This window comes from Orycteropus afer, unplaced genomic scaffold (assembly GCF_000298275.1).
Source record: "Orycteropus afer afer isolate SDZICR_OR568_19922 unplaced genomic scaffold, OryAfe1.0 scaffold00498, whole genome shotgun sequence".
Lineage (NCBI taxonomy): Eukaryota > Metazoa > Chordata > Mammalia > Tubulidentata > Orycteropodidae > Orycteropus > Orycteropus afer.
Genome location: NW_006922085.1, coordinates 1,083,603 through 1,099,993, shown reverse-complemented (window position 1 = coordinate 1,099,993; position 16,391 = coordinate 1,083,603). Strand labels below are relative to the sequence as shown.

The 16,391-nt window shown below is 54.7% G+C and overlaps 1 protein-coding gene across 1 annotated transcript; it reads left to right on the top strand.

Annotated features, from left to right (window-relative positions):
* Nucleotides 1-8: 8 nt before the first annotated feature.
* On the top strand, nucleotides 9-15,866 carry LOC103209493 (laminin subunit beta-2-like). The gene is given in 30 exon segments (XM_042782885.1): nucleotides 9-15; nucleotides 1,257-1,345; nucleotides 2,013-2,127; nucleotides 2,205-2,278; nucleotides 2,398-2,500; nucleotides 2,503-2,585; nucleotides 2,659-2,722; nucleotides 4,286-4,485; nucleotides 4,575-4,695; nucleotides 4,775-4,963; nucleotides 5,048-5,227; nucleotides 5,331-5,443; nucleotides 6,075-6,185; nucleotides 7,007-7,108; nucleotides 7,479-7,600; nucleotides 8,363-8,483; nucleotides 9,013-9,205; nucleotides 9,281-9,441; nucleotides 9,524-9,565; nucleotides 9,567-9,754; nucleotides 9,834-9,997; nucleotides 10,344-10,579; nucleotides 11,676-11,772; nucleotides 12,240-12,451; nucleotides 12,828-12,957; nucleotides 13,144-13,243; nucleotides 14,614-14,749; nucleotides 14,932-15,105; nucleotides 15,320-15,437; nucleotides 15,733-15,866. Coding segments are annotated over 30 exon segments (3,879 nt in total).
* The last annotated feature ends 525 nt before the right edge of the window (nucleotides 15,867-16,391 follow it).

The following is a 16,391-nucleotide window of genomic DNA, read 5'->3' as shown; positions in this document are numbered from 1 at the left end:
ATGGCGCGATGCACTGTGACTTTGTTCCTCTTCCAAGTTGTATGTCCACTGTTCCATCAATCACGTTTTATACCTTTCCACTGCTCAGTGTCCCTGCCCACCCGTCATGATCTTTTTTGTGTGCATAGCTACCAGCAGGGCAGCTTGAGTGGATGGGCAAAGTGGGTCCAGGAACAGGCCTGCCAGAGAGGGTCCTGCTAGCCTGGCACAGGTCATCAATGTGAGTGATGGGATGATGGGGTAGTATGAGAGGGGGCAGCTCCCAGGCCCCTCTGGGAGATATAGGTGACAACTTAGGTGCAGCACTGGCACCTACGTGGTTTCTGTGGTTGTGTGTGGGGCAGCCACTGAGTGCAGGGACAGAGCCATTAACTCCCCTTGAGGCTTCCCGGATTTGAGATCCAGACAGGCCCCATGCAGGAAGTAAGTAAGCAGCTCTATAGGGAACCTTTTGGCCAGCAGGTTCCTAGGACGAGCAAGGGGGACTTTTGTCACTGTTTCCCAGGGGCCCAGTAGACAGCCTGGCCTTGTCCTCCAGCCACCTCTGGCTACAACCTTGCGGCATTGCCCAGGCTTGTCTGGGACATGGCTAGGCCTCAAGCAGCTGAGTGCCTCTGCCTCACTTCCCTCCTGATTTCACAGGAGAGTGACTAGATCAGTTTTCTCCATTGGTACCAAGGGACTTGGGGTTGTGTCACGGACTGGGGTTCTGGGGCTACAGAGGCTGCTCCTCACTGACCAAGGATCCAGGAGGGTTTCTGCAACTGCCTCCCTCCACCAGTAGTGCGTTGTCTTACCTGCCATATCCTGCCATCTGGCCTCAGCTTGCCCCTCCAGCAGACCCTAGGAGGGGCTTGTATATTGTGGACAGAATCACCCCTTCTTGCTTTGGGGAGGGGCTGGAGCTCTGGGCCCTGAATGGGATTACATGCCCCGCCCATCTGCAAGTCTCTGGGCTGCCCTGGCTGAATGGTAGCTTCTGGGACTGGTGAGGAGGGGGACGTTCCCCCGAGGCACTTGGAGACAGCTTTTCAGGGCTGGGGGTGGGAACATCATTTGAATGAGAATTGGATCCTTTCTGCCTGTTTAGAATTGTCTGAATCTGGGCCGGCTAGCGCCAGCTGCCCTGGACCACGGACCTGTGGAGAGGCTCTACATGCTTCTTAGGTGCCCTTCTGCATCTGGTGGCTATTTATATCTTTTCCTTAGTGTGTCTTTACCCCATCCACCACTACCCCCCTCTCCTGGTTCCCCAGGCTTTGGGGACTCTGTTGCTCCCAGCTGCACTGTGGCCCCACCACCCTGCATACTCCTTGCCTCTGGCACCTCTGCTTCCACCCACAATGTAAGTATTGGAATTGGCCTGGGGGCCTCACTCTGCCTGCAGGGTGGGCCCAGTTTGGAGCCTACTCTGGATTTTTTCTCTCAGGCCTGATTGCAACACCCAATATCCTAGACCCCCAGTCACTCTGGGCCCCGTCCTTCCAGTTCTTCTGCTACTGTCACAGATGGGTAAGGGGTCAACTCTTTCCCAGAGAGCCAGCCAGAGAGGGGAGGAGAAATTTCTAGGCCTCTGTGGGGTGGGATGAGGGGGGGGGGTACCCCTAGGATATCTGCTCAGGCTATGCTCTCCCAGTCCAGGTTCCCAGGACCATTGCCCAGGAGGTGCCAGACACCCTTTCCCCACCCAGCTGCTCAAGCAGCAGCTGCTATCCACCTACTGGCAACCTGGTTGTTGGTCGTGCCAGAAGCCTTCAAGCCTCAACTACCTGTGGCCACCGTGGCCCCAAATCCTGCTGTGTTGTCAGCCACCTGCAGGTGGGGAGGAGGGTTGGGACTCTAGAGAGAGTTTTGTGGGGGTGGGCGTGATGTTACTGGGATGTCCTGGACAAATTCAGCCTTGTGAGTGTCCAGGTCATTTCTGGAGGCCGGAGAGGCTTGTGCTGTGAGATTTTGGAGTAGGGCCTAACCTTGCACCTCCTGCCCAGTCAGTTTCTTTGGGCCCTCCCCAGGATTCTGAGAATTGCTTCTTCTGTGATTCTTGGGCTCAGCGAGGCCACAGAATCGAGAAGGTGATCTCCCGGAGGGGTTATGGCAACGAGAGGACCTGGTGGCAGGCAGAGAGTGGTGAGGGTGCCAATGGGCCCATTTGTGTGGGTCTGGGGTCAGGGCTCAGCCCCTCTGACCAGTCCTTGTGGCTGCAGGTGTGGAGAATGTCACAATCCAACTGGACCTAGAGGGTGCCTTCTACTTTACCAACCTCATCATGACTTTCAAGGTGACCCAGTGCCCCCTCTTGAAGGCTTGCTAGTCAGTCTCTGACCCTGTGGCCTCCCCACCTGATAACCACCAGTGACTCTTGCCCCTGGTGACTAAAGGGTCCCCTCATGTCCCCAGACATTCTGCCCAGCAGCTCTGCTGCTCGAGCCCTCAGTGGACCATGGCCGTTCCTGGCACGTGTATCGATACTTTGCCCACAACTGCTCAGGTGTCTTCCCTGGCATCCTCCTGCCCAAGGCCACAGGATCGGTGATCTTGTCTGTGACCAGCGCTATTTGGATATCGAACCTTCCTCTGAGGGCGAGGTCAGGCCCAGGGGGGAGAGGAAGTGGGGCCTTGGTGTGAAGTCAGAGTCTTAGGCCTGCTTCTTCTCCTCAGGTAATTTTCAAGGTTCTGGACCCTGCCATTCAGGTGGAGGACCTAAGCAGTCCAGAGATTCAGGGTAATCATCCCCCACAGCCAATCCTGTACCCCTTGCGTGTCAGATTAAAGCCAGATACGGGGAGGGGTGAAGCTCTTCCTATGGGTGTGCACCAATGGGGCAGAGTTGACGGACATGCCAGCTCAGTCCCCCAGCCTTATCCCTTCATCCCCAGCACTGTCCCATCACTATTGAGGCTCCAGGTTTTCTATTGTGGTTCCCTCTCATGGTCCTCCATCCCTGTTTCCCATCTCTGCCTCCTAGTATACAGGCACTGGCGTGGGGAGCAGTCCCCATCTCTACCTCTTACTCCTGCCCCATTGCTAAACTCCTTCATGGGACCTCATTACTGCTTACCATGCCAACCCCCATCACTATCTCTCATCTCTGCTTCCATTACTGTCTTTCATAATTTTCCCCTTTGTGGGCCTCCAGCCCCTATACTACCCCTCATCACTCTCCCTGTCCTGGTCTTTCTATCTTTGCCCCCTCTGATTCACAGCCTTGGCCTCTGTTGGTGCCCTCCATCCCTGCAGCTGCCCCTAGGTGGCACCCAAGTGTCTTTGGATTTGAACCCTTCCCTGAAAAGCAGAAGTCTTGGTATAAGAGACCCATATAACTGCTAACCAGACGGCTGGCGGTTCAAACCCACCAGCCACTCCTCGGAAGGAAGGTTGGGCAATCCTACTTCCGTAGTGATACTGCCTCGGAAACCCAAGGAGGGGTCGCTATGAGTCGGGGCCGACTTGACGGCACATAACAACAACAACAACAACATAACCATAACCTAGCAGGGCAGTCCAGAGCCAGGCCAGGAGGGTACCAGAGCAGGAGGACAAAACCCAAACTAGCCTTTTCTCTATGTCTTCTGGGCACTGTCCACACACCTTGATGATGGGCATAACTGACTGCTCACCCTAAGCCCCCACACTGGCTCTTAGGGCAGCTGTTGCTTGTGTCACTGCTCAGGAGAGAAGGAGGCCTGGCAGAGAATAGATGCAGGAGATAGTCTCAGCTTGGTAACTAACTTGAGCTGTGGAGCAGAGAGAAGAGCCCTGGACCTATCCCTCCATCCATGTATTTATTTAACAAGAGGTTATTGAGCCATGGCCTGTGCCAAGCATCATCTGGGCAGTGCTCCAATGGGGAGCAGACAAGGTCTCTGTCTTCTCAAATAAGCAAACAAACTAATACCTTACATCATTCAACTATATACTGGGCAGATTTCTAGTTTGGATGACAGGCTGGGAAGTGGAATTCTTTACTGCTTTGGGAAAGCAGGTTTGAGGTACCTGGAGACACCTAAATGGAGAGTCAAAGAAGTAATGGGATGTGCAGGTTCAGCTCAGTAGCAACATTGGGACTGGCAAAAGGGATCTTCAATACAAAGGTGGGGTACTCACTGCAGGGGAGGCTCTGGTCATCCTGGGAGGGTGCCCTTAGGGCAGCAGGGTCAGGGAGCCCCACAGCATGGATGCCAGAGGAGGTGATTCCAAGGATGGGGAGGAGGTCCCCTATTCACCTCTGTCCCATCCATGGAGGGGTGAGGACCAAGGTACCTGAGGTCTGGCCATGTGTCCCCAGAGCTCCTGCATGTGACCAACCTTTGTGTGAACTTCTCCAAACTGCACACGTTGGGTGACAGGCCCCTAGGGGGCCTCAAGGGACACTCTTTATACTACTATGCCATCTATGAGCTCATGGCCCAGGGCAGCTGCTTGTGCCATGGCCATGCCTCTGAGTGCAGGCCCGCACCAGGAGCCCCAGCCAACGTGGAAGGCATGGTGAGAGCCATGAGAGGGCTATCCTGTGGCTGGGGAGGTGGGCAGGCTGGAGGACTGCAGCAGACACGTCCTACACTCCTCTCTGCCAGGTATATGGCCTTTGCATCTGCCACCACTGCACAGCTGGTGCTAATTGTGAGCACTGCCAGGACCTATACCAGGACCATCCATGGCATGCAGCAGAGCCTGGGCACCCTTATGCCTGCCAGGGTAAGTGCAATGTTCTATTCTGCCAGGCCATACCTGTCATGGGTTAGCCCACCCCATATCTACCTCCTGTCTGCCCCAGAATGTGAGTGCCATGGGCATGCCCGCAGCTACCACTTTGATATAGCCCTGTATCTGGCATCTGGCAATGTGACTGGAGGCATATGTAATGCATGTCAGCACAATACAGCTGGGCGCCATTGTCAGCTCTGCCGGCCCTTCCTCCCCCACGATCCCAGGGAGGATCCCCATTCTCCTCAATCTTGCAGACGTGAGTTCTCTAAGCCCAATCCCAACTCTGTGATCCACAGTAACCTCTGACCTAACTCTATCCTCACCTCTGACCCCTGAATAGCTTGCAACTGTGACCCCGTGGGTGCTCTGGAAGGGGGTTTGTGTGATACTCACACAGATGAGACCTGTGGTTTTCTCTCTGGGCAACATCGCTGCAAAGGCCACGTCTGGGGCCAACCCTGTGACTCCTGTTGGCCTGGTCACTCTGGCCTGAGCCCCACTCAGCCAGAGGGCTGCCAGCGTGAGTGACTCTATATACTCCCTACTCTGCCCAAAATCACTGTCCTGATAATACACATCACCCCAAATAACCCCATTAGCACCCTGAGAGTTTTGTGCCTTAGCCTGCAGGTGTGACCCCCGGGGCCAGGTCCCTGGCACTCATGCCTGTGATTCCTCCAGCGGCGCCTGCCATTGCAAACGCTTTGTCTCTGAACGAGACTGCAGCCATTGTCTGGTGAGCCTTGACCAAGCCCCTGATTTGACCTTGACCTTGGGTGCTGAGCTTCTAGGTAGGAGCTCACAATTTTAAAGCTATGATCAATGTGACTGTAGACTGAGCCTTGCTTGTGGATGGATGCCAAGGCCCTGATCTGGTCACCATGGTCAGTACCGCCTTGGCTAAGTGAACCATCATGTGCCCTCAGGAGGAAGCTTTAGGAGCATAAGAAGGGAAAGCGAATAAATAGGTCACAACGGTATCATGTACTGGGTTTAAAGATGTTTCATTGTGAACGTGTGTGGAGGAAGACAGTCCCAGGAACAGCTTGAACCTCTTCTAGGCTCTCCTTGAACATTATGAACTCTTTGTTTAACATTTGTTTAACCCTTACTGTATCCTCATATCCTTCCTGCCTCTTCTCAGTAAAGCTATGCAGAGAGAGGTGCACCAGGGTCTCCTTTTTTCCCCTTCATCTGAAGGCAGAGGAGTGTTCAAGCCCTGCCACTCACTCCCCTCTCCTCTTGCCCCCAATTCCAACCCTTGCACCAGGCAGTCCCAGTCCCTCACCCCTTCTTCCAGGAGACAGGCCCTATCCAGTTCCCATTGCCTGTCCTTAACCCCCTCACCCAACCACTCTCTCCCGTAGCCCGAGTTCTGGGGTCTGAGCAATGACCCCCCAGGCTGTCAGCCCTGTGACTGTGACTTTGGGGTGCCTACAGCAACAGGTACAGGGCAGGACCTGAGGGTCAGTGATCAGGTAGTGGGGGGTCACAGTTGACCTGGCCCCCTCATCCATTCCCATGCTTGCTCAGGTGTTCTGCAGGGGAGGGCCTCTGCCTGTGTTGCTCCCACCTCCGTGGCCGCCGCTGCCATGAACTCCAATCTGGATATTTCTGTGCTGTCCTAAACCAGGCCATAACTGAGGCTGAGCTTGGCCAGGTTCTCCAGCCAGCCAACCCCTGGCTTCCCGTGAGTATCCAGAAGGGCCAGGGGCAAGAAAAATCAAGGCTGAGACCTCAAGACTCTAAGGAAAGAGTATCCAGGGTGGTCTGAGACCCATAGCGTGAAGGGCTATATGGAGGAGGAGCTGGGCAGGCTTGGGAATCTTGGTGGGGGTCATTGTGTTTAAAAGTTTGGAATCTTGGATAGAGCCTGTATTTCTAGGGTGGCGTGGGAGAGAAAAGGAGCTCTGGTGGTGTAGTGCCTAAGGTATTGGACTGCTAACCTGAAGTTGGAGGTTCAAACCCACTAGTTGCTCTGAGGAAGGAAGATGGGCAATGTACTTTCGTACATGAGCAGAATGGATATTTTGAGGGGAGGCTCGATATGGAGGCATTGTCTGGACTGGATTGGGGTCATCAAAGAGGGAGGAGAGACAGACTTAAAAGAGATTAGGAAATATTTACTGCCTCAGAAACCCAGTGGGAGTTGCTATGAGTCAGAAGTGACTCGATGGCAGTGAGTTTGGTTTTGGTTTTGGTGGGAAAGGACTGTGCCAGAATGTTGGAGGGCAGTGATACTCCAGTTACCCCCAGGGAGCCCCCTGGCCCACCCCTCTCCACTGCACACAAGTCCCAGGAACCTCTGGTGGCCAGCTGCAGCTCCAGCTTCGGAGACAGCGTGACCCTCGATGTGCCTTCCACCCTGACTGGCAAGCCCGTCAGCCACCAGCTGCTCAAGGTGAGAAGGCTGAGGAGTAGGGTGGGGGTCACTGGTTACTAGAGTCTTTGGAGGGATGGGGGCCCAAGCTTTGTGAGTCATAAGTCCTGGGCATGGGAGTCTATATCTTACACTGCAGGTCCCAGCAGAGCCCCTGCCCCAGCATCAGTGGGTTGGCCCTGCACCATGGAATGGCTTGAACTTTGTACGTGTGGTCGATGGGGCTGGCCTCTCCTTGCTGGCACCTGCAGTGTCTCATGCTTTGGAGCATGACATTGTACTATGCTATGAGACCCAAGTCAGTGGCTTGGGTGCCAGGTGGGTGGCTGGGTGGTGCTAGATGGTGGGTAGAGGCAACTGTTTGTCTGCTGACCCTAACCCTTGACTCCAGGCACTTGAAGATTGGCAGGCCTTGGTCAGTGTCCATGCCCAGTCCTTACCCAGCAGTACTCGCTGTGCCCATGTGCTGCCCTCAGAGCAGCTGGTCCAGGGAGCCCTCCTCCATGCATTCAGGTAGGCAGGACCCTGTGACCCCAATACTAAGACTCCTCTATGCTGCCAACGCATTTGGAACAATACAAAGACCAAGTAGAAAAGTCCCGATATGGCATATGGTTATGCCAAAGAACAATCAAAACCAGGACCTAATTTAAAACAGCAGGATTTAAGAAGTTGGTCTTTTTCAGAAGGTGGGGACCAGGTTTGCTGGTCCAATAGAGCCTGGTGAAACCACTGAGACTATGGCCCCTAGCTGCCCTTCAGGTCTGGGATTGAACCCACACCTGTGGTTTCCAGCCAAACAAAGAACAGGCAAGTGAGTTAAACATTTACCTCAAGTAGACACACACCCTGGAGAGAACAATCATGGGAGAAGGAGGGGCTGCTTATGTACAGGGAGACAGCTCAGGGCACAGAAGAGTATGGAGGGATGGACACTGGAAAGAGGTAACTATGGGGAGGAAGTGGGAGGGGAGCTGTTGCATTGTAAATTTTGGTCAATGACATGAGACAAAGTATATGTGAACTGCTGTATGAAAAGTGAATTTACTCTGTAAATCTTCACCCAAATCAAAATAAAATTTAAATAAATAAATAAAAGAATAAAAAAAAACCCACATGGAATTAAAAGAAAAAAAAAAAAAAAAGAAGTTGGTCTTTTTCCATTGATCATATACTGAAATGTTGGACTCAATAACTCTGCAACAGAAATGCAGCATCCTGGGACTGCGTGATCATGACCTCCTGAACCTACCCATCCTCACCCCCTCCCCACAGGGCTGTGACTCTCTCAAGATCTTTCTGCTTTGAGCCTGGAACACGCTACTCCATGACCCTGCGACTGTGGAGGACTAAGGGTGTACGGGGGCCTGCAGGGCGTGCCATCCTTCTGGATTCTGTGAGCTTCTAGGAGCTCTGTCCCACATCTGGAGGAGACATGGAGGAGACACAAATTAAAACTGGACAGAATGGGGGCATTGGAGCTGGGGGCGGAGATCACAGAGGTCTAGAATTGGACCAATAGAATTGAGATAGGCCGAGAGTGTAGGGAGGCAGAGGGAACAGCACATGCAAAGGATACAGGGTGAGAAGAAATGGGTCAGATCTCTTAGGGCCTTGTCCGTGAGATAGGAGTCTTGCACCTATCTTAGGGGCAGTGGGGACCCATGGACAAGTTTTGAGCAAGGATGAGACATGAGCAGAATGGATATTTTGAAGGGGAGGCTCAATATGGAGGCATTGTCTGGACTGGATTGGGGTCATCAAAGAGGGAGGAGAGACAGACTTAAAAGAGATTAGGAAATGGAAGTGGAGCAACAGAGGACAATGAGGGCCTACAATGCTAGGAAAGATGGCAGGTGTTGGCGAGTGGAGCTGGACTCACTGTGCCCCTTGCTCCCATCTACTGCCCTCCACCCTCCTGCTAGGTTGTGCTCCTGCCTCAGGTAGAAGAGTTGCCAGGGCTGCGGTCCATAGACCCTGGGGCCATGCAGCGACGGCAGGAGTTTCGCCAAGCAGGCTGCATTGAGGCAGCAAGGTCGGGCCCCTCCAGCACCATGCCTGAGGCCTGCACCTGCCTGGTCTGCAGTATCTCAGCCTTGCTCTGTGGAGGGGGACTTGGTGAGTATACACCCTTTGGTAAGGGGACTAAGGGGTACCATGAGGCTCATCTGATCTTGCTTTTTCTCCTGCCAGCATGTGAGTGCCACCCTCAGGGTTCATTGAGCACCGAATGTGCCCTGCTGGGTGGGCAATGTCCCTGCCGTCCCCACATCATTGGTCATACCTGTGACCACTGTATGCCTGGGACATATGGTTTTGGGCCCACTGGTTACAGTGGTAAGCCTTCAGGGCCAGTGGTGTGAGGTGGGGTTGGAGTGGGGGGGGTCAGCCATCTCTTTTCCCTTTGTGGCTTGATCACTTTGCCATTCCTCACAGTGCCACTGCCATGCCGAGGGTGCCACCAGTGCCATCTGCAACCCTCTTAAGTGGTCAATGCACATGCCAACCAGGCCTTGCTGGTTGCCGTTGTGACCACTGCCTCCTTGGCTGGTGGGGATTCCCACATTGCCAGCCCTGTGCCTGTAATGAGCATGCTGAGTTGTGTCACCCACTTACGGGCATCTGCCAGGCCTGCCGTGGGGCCACCACAGGCCAGCACTGTGGGAGGTGAGTGCTGCCACTGGGAGGGTTGGGCAGGAGTTATGATGAGTGGGCCAGGCCCCACCCCATGTGCTACTGCCCCCAGGTGCCAGGTCAGCTACTATGGAGACCCCATCCTGGGCTTGGACCAGCAATGCTGGCCCTGCCCCTGTCCTGAGCACCCTGGCTCTGGCCAATATCATGAGAGTTCCTGTCATGTGGACAGTGTGAGTGGGCGTGTCCTGTGCCTCTGTGTGCCTGGCTGTGCAGGTGAGACATGGTTTACAATGACAGATCCTTGTCCCTGGTCATTCATTTACAACCCCATCAGGTCCATGTGGCAAATCTTTGCCAGTGCTGCCTGTTTGCTGAGCTGCAAGCTGGGCACCTGCCCTCAAGTAGTTCCCATTCTGGGAAGAGAGGGTCAAATGGGGGGATTCATAGGGCATGGCCCATGGCCCGTGTAAGCCAGGAAGATGGGCTGTTATGTAGCTATTGTGTCCTCTGCCCTCCTGACTACAACTCAGACTTGTTGACTTAGTGTGTGGGACCCTCAGGCCCCAAGCATACAAGAAGATACCAAGAGACAATCTCTACAAACCCTATTCCTCTCCAGGTCCCCGCTGTGACCGCTGTTCCTCTGGCTACTTTGGGCACGCTTGGCCAGAAGGGAACCCCAGGAGAAGTCCATGCCGCCCTTGCCAATGTAACAACATTGGTCCCCATGATCCCACCGCCTGTGACCCCCACATGGATACTGCCAGCACTGCCTACACCACAGTCATGGCCCTGGCTGTGCCTGCTGCAGGCCTGGCTTCTATGGCAGTGCCCTGTGTCCTGGGGGCTGCTGGCGTGAGTGTGTGTGTAGAGTGGGTAGGGGCATCCCAGGGTGGGTGAGTAGGTTCTCCTTTTCACAGACCCTGCAAAGCCTTCCCTCCCTGCAGACTGTAGCTGTGATCCTCAAGGCACTGTTCCCACACAGTGCCCATCTGAGGCTGAAGCCTGCTTCTGCAACCAGGTCAGCGGGCAGTGCCTCTGCCGCCCCCACATACTGGGGCACGACTGTGACCACTGTGCCCCCTTCTTTTGGAATCTGGGAGGCCCCCAGGGCTGTGAGCCCTGTGGCTGCCATACCCAGCCCACTTTGCGGTTAGTGTGTCACCCAGTGAGTAAGCCCACATGGTACATGGCGTGTAGCAGTGCCTAGATGTGAGCAAAAGTATGCATACTTATGAAAAGGTGTGTGTCCCTTATGGCTAGTATGAGTGTCTATATGACTACCAGCACTATATGTGGCTGTAAACAGCTGTGTGAGTCTGTGCTCCTGTGTGAACAGGTGGCAGGGCCTGGGGAAGAGTGGATGTGAGACTGCATGTGCATGACCACGTGCAGCTGTGTGTTAGTGTTTGTGTGACCACTGTGAGAGCATCTTGGTGCATAGAGTGGGCATGGCCCGGGTGGGAGGCCGGGGAGGAGGCTGAGGAGGCACAGGCAGAGGGTGATGGCCACAGGAAGTGAGTGTTTCCAAGAGGAGAGTGGTCAGCCACCGAGTGAGATGAGACCTGAAGCCTGTTCTTGGGTCCTTGGCAAGGAGGAATGTGGGAGTCAGATGCAGGAGTTGAGGGAGGTATAGGCTGAGGGCTTGAGATAGTAGGGTATGTGGCTCAGAATATAAGAAAGGCAGCAGGTCAAGAGACAAGACATACCAGGCAGTGGCTGGTAAGTTTGGTGATGAGGGAAGGTGGAAAGTGGCTAAGGGAGCCAGGCCAGAGGAGATTTTCAAGCAGGGAGGGACCCTCAGCCAAGGGCAGGTGTGGTGCTGCCTGGGGCATGAGCGGGGCTGGAAGAAGACACTGAGTGTGGGTGTATGTGTGCTGCCTCTGAGGACTCGTGTGCTTTTCCTCTTTACAACTGACCCTGATGACTGGCCTATGTTCTCTTCCCCCAGGTCACAGGTCAGTGCCCCTGCCGGGCAGGATTTGGAGGCTGCATGTGCTCTCAGTGTCAGGATGGGTATTGGGGTGACCCAGAGCAGGAGTGCAGAGGTGAGAGAGTACTCATGCAGTCCATCACTGGGAGTCAGGCTGTCCTATTGGGGGAGTAGCCGGGAAGCAGTTGGCCTTTTCCTGAGGAAGAACACAACATGTTTATTGCTATTCCACCCAAAACTTAAATACTCATGAAAACAGCTGTAGGGAAACAGCATTGGCAAGGCCAGGCGAGGGATGCCCATGGAGAGGACACCTTGGGTGGCTCTTTCCTGATCCTACCTGCTAGCCCTGACCCTGGCTGACCCCTGACCAACCTTGGAGCCCTGTGCTGTTTCCCTGTGCAGTATAACTTCATCAGCCAGGATGGGTGGCGATGGTTATGGCAGCTCTGAGGAGCAACTCAGGCCAGACCAAGTGTGTACCTCCACACTCATAGAGGCATTCTCATTCTTCATTCACCTGGAGGTGAGTCTGGGATGAGTGCTGTTTTTCCTTGCTCTGACTCTATCTCTCCCCTGCAGCCTGTGCCTATGACCCACAGGGCTCCATCTCACCCAGTTGTGACCCACACACGGGTACCTGCCTCTGCAGAGATGGCATCTCAGGGCTGAGGTGCCAGATGTGTGCCCGTGGCTCCAGAGATGGCTTCCCACATTGCATGCCCTGCCCTACCTGCTTCACCACCTGGGACAAATACGTGGCTTTGCTTCAGCTGGGAGCTGTGGCCCAGGAGGTGACTGCCTTATGCCAGGGGCTGCCTGGCCAGGGGCCTAGGAGCTGTGGTGGATGCCTGCAAGCCCTGGAGTGAGTACTACAGCAGACATAGGCACTTCTGGAGACTCCCTCATCCTCTGTGGGGATCCTGCAGCAACTTACAGAGTGGACAGCTGGACTCAGGCAAGGAGTATGGGGAGGCAAGTTGGGAGAGAGTGCCCAGCCAACTTCCCAAGACAGGGATTCAGAGGGTCATAGGTTGGTCTGAGTCTTGGGTCTGAGAGTCAGGTGGGTTTCCTTGAAGGAAGGGTCATGGAGCATTTGGCAGCTCCGGCCAGTCTGATGTCCCACTTCCCCACAGGAGGGAAGTGACTGCATTGGCCCTTACATTGCAGGCCACAGAACAGTTTGTGGCTGACAGTAGATTGTGGGTCAGGGGGCAGCGTGAACGCCTGGAAACATTATCCTGGGAGCTAGACTGTGTCAAGGGCTTGGCCTGGACCAAAGGGACCGTAGGAGCACAAGGTGAGACCACAAGGGCAGGTGAGTAGATGGTGGGTAAGGTCTGGGACAGGTGGGTAAGGTCTGGGGCAGAAAGAAGGGACCAGGAACCCTTGTGTGTGTATCTGGTATGAGGCTGATTGGCTTACCCCAGCAGGTTAGGTGGAGCTTTTGATTCTCTCCTGTATCCACCTCTCCCATCCCCTGCAGATGCTGGGGCCCAGGCCTCCTCAGCTGCTCTGCTTTCCCAGGAAGCCATGCTCAGAGCCCAAGCTGTGGACCCATTTGGACAACCAGATAGCATCATGGGGCAGGCTGAAGAGACCTGGCAGTGGATGGAGCAGCTGTTATCAGAGACAGGCCATCCCACAATGACTGCTATGGGGGTGCTGAAACTGAAGGGGCTAGTCAGCAGGGTCCAGATGTTGCACCTGCAGCTGCTGGGACTCTGTCAGAGCTGGAGTGGTGGGTGGGGATGTATATCACTGTTGTGGGGGTTGCCAAAGCGAGAATTCTCTCACAGGGATGCCCTGTGTATAGGGCAACAGGGGCTGTGGGACATGCATGCCTCACTGTATCCCTCATCTCACTTGTAGGGATGCAGGAGTCAGGGACCTGGGCTGGCCTGTGTTCCTGCATCCTGTGGGGTTCCCCCCTGCTTTGGTACTCTGCCCACTGCCCAGTGGGCTCTGGTTGCCTCCCACAACTCCTCCCACAGCCTGGACACAGCAGTCACGGCCTTGGAGCAACATCATCAACTGGTAGAATCATGGAAGCCATGGGTGGGGAGCCATGGGGCAAGTAACAGGAGACCATGGCTTGGCCACAGGGTAGCAGGAGACACATAACACATGTGATCCATCCCTGTCAGCTGCAGCAAATCCAGGCCACAGCAAGCTCCTCAGAAACTCAGGCCTGGGACACATGGTGTCGTTCGAGGGGGCCCTGGAGCGTGGCTGCCATGGCCCATGTGTAGGCAGCCATGTAGACCATCCAGCACTTCCTCATGGGTACATGTCCACTTGTTATGTTTCCATTCACAGCTGCAGGCAGGGGCAGGTGGGCATCCAGGACACTGCCATGGTACTCCTTCCAGAATGATTAAGAGACATAGGGGCTGATCAGAGGTCAGGTGGGAGCACTGACGTGCTGGTCAATGTTTTAACAACTGGCAGGAAATCAAGAGGAACTTACTTGTAGCATTTTTCAATTTCCATGATGTAAATAATCCCACCATGGCTGGTTTCAGTCTACCTACTATTTAATGACTGATTTGCAAAATTTCTGAAAATCTAACAATCGACTATTGCAAGCCTCCAGCATCCACTGGACAGGAGTGTCAGGGACAGTCAGTGAGAGACTAAGGTTAGAAGCTGTTGGGTCAGGGGTCAGGTCCCACCTCATTCTGCACAGATGAAGGTGCAGATGTGGCAAGTGTAGAGCTGGTGGCCTGGTGTGTGCTGGCAGTTTCCTTCCCCCAAGGCAGGGTGGCAGGTGTTGCCCTCTTGCTGGATCAGATCCAAAGTTACCTCCGTGCACCAGACGTTTTGGGCCAGGAGCTGCCCAGAGCTGAAGATATCCTCCATCAAGCACAACAGACCAGGTGAAGGGCCAGGAGGCTGGAGATGGTCAGAGGGTGGGAAAGGAAAGGATACCCAACTGAGCATCTGTGCCCTTCAGAGAGGGCACAGTCAAGGCCTGGGATCAAGTGCTGGACATTCAGGGGGTACTCGCTGAGGTGGGAAGTCACATAGGAGCTGCAGAGCTCCGGGCGGTGAAGCAGGCACTTCGAGGCCTGGAGGCCAGTGTGCAGGAGGTGATACTCTACCCAAACCCCTTAGGTTCCTTACATTTCTTGTTCATTGCTTGTTGTGATTCCATTTCCCCCCTGAGATCCTTGACCCGTTGCAATGCCATAGAGCTACTTGACCTTGCAAATACTCAAGCTAGTTGCTACCCTGCTGTGATCTCTCTGTGACCCCCTGACCTTTGCCTTAGGCGGCAGGGCAGTTGACCCAGATGGCACTGGCAGTAAATGTGGCCCTGGTACTGGGGCATCTGTCCAGTGCAGCTGAGGCCCTCAGGATGCGTTTGGCCCTGAGTCAACAGCAGGCCCAGGAAGCAGAAGAGCAAGCAGCAAGGGCTTCAGGCATGGCTGGGGGCCTGGGCAAGGTGAGGTGGAGAACAGTGGGCACTGGGATCTCAGGAACACCTCTGGAACAGTGGGAAGTGCGTTTTAGGCTGGGGCTGGGAAAGCTTGGGCTGAGGCAGGGTCTAGGTTCCAAAACTCTCTGCTTCCCAAGAACCTCCGGTCTGGGTAGGGTTTCATGTCCTGTCCCTGTTCTAGGAGTGGCAGGTGGCCTGGCTGGGTGTGGTGTAGTTGCAGGAGGGCATGTTAGGTCTGGTGGCCATGGTGCAGGATGCAGGAGAGCGGGTGCAGCAGGCACAAGCTGAGGCTCAAGAGCTGCTGAAGCAGGCACAGAGAACCTGGAGCTGCCTGGAGGGTGTGTTGGCCATAGTGGGGAGCATAGGAGCTGGGCAGGCATAGGGGTGGTGTGAGGGTCAGGGTGAGGTCCGGGTCAGGCCCAGACTCATGCAGGGATCAGGACTGGGGTCAAAGTTCAGAACTGGGGGGCAGGTGTTGATTAGGATCAGGGCTGGGCTAGGGTTAGGGCTAGAATCAGGGCCAGGGTCATGAAGGAGTTGAGGGCCAGGGTCAGAAGTCAGGGTCATGAAAGGGATCAGAGTCAGAGGTCAGGGCCAGGGCTCAAAACCTGGCTCAAGCAGCCTTATCCCCAGGATTGGAGCATCGCCTGGCACAGAATGAGCAGGCACTGGCCAAGAAGGTAGCTGCCATGCGGGCTTTGGAGCAGTGGGCAGCAGAGTTGCTTGAATACATGCAACTGGGTACCAACGCCTATGCCACCTGCTGACTGTTGTCTATGGATGCCAGCAAGAGGGACCCTGCAATGCCTGGTGATACAGTCAAGCCAGACTGACTCAGGAATGCCCTGACCTTGAGAGACTGGAGGTTCACCTGAATGCCTGCTGGCCCTGAATGACCCATGTGTGACCCCATAATATCTCTCAGTGGTCCTCTGACCTTGAGAAACCAGAAAGACATGTAACTGAGTGCCCCAATGACACCATCCAGTGCCACTCTCCCTGACAGATTCTTACCTCTGAGTGACCACCTAAAATTCTGAGTCCCCTCTAGTATTCCTGAGCTCCTCCAATTGACTACATGATTCCCAGGGTGGCTGGATACTCCTATTCCAGATGACTGGAGTAACTCCCAATAACCTTAAAAGTCCAGCAGATTGATACCCCTTTTCCTGGCTCCTATTTTAAGGCCAGATGATTCTCCTGAGGAACTCTTAGTTTTCTCCCCGGCTCTGAGTTCTGCGTGCTCCCCGCCCAACCCAGACAGACCAGCAAACTTGTGGTCCTCAAGGTCC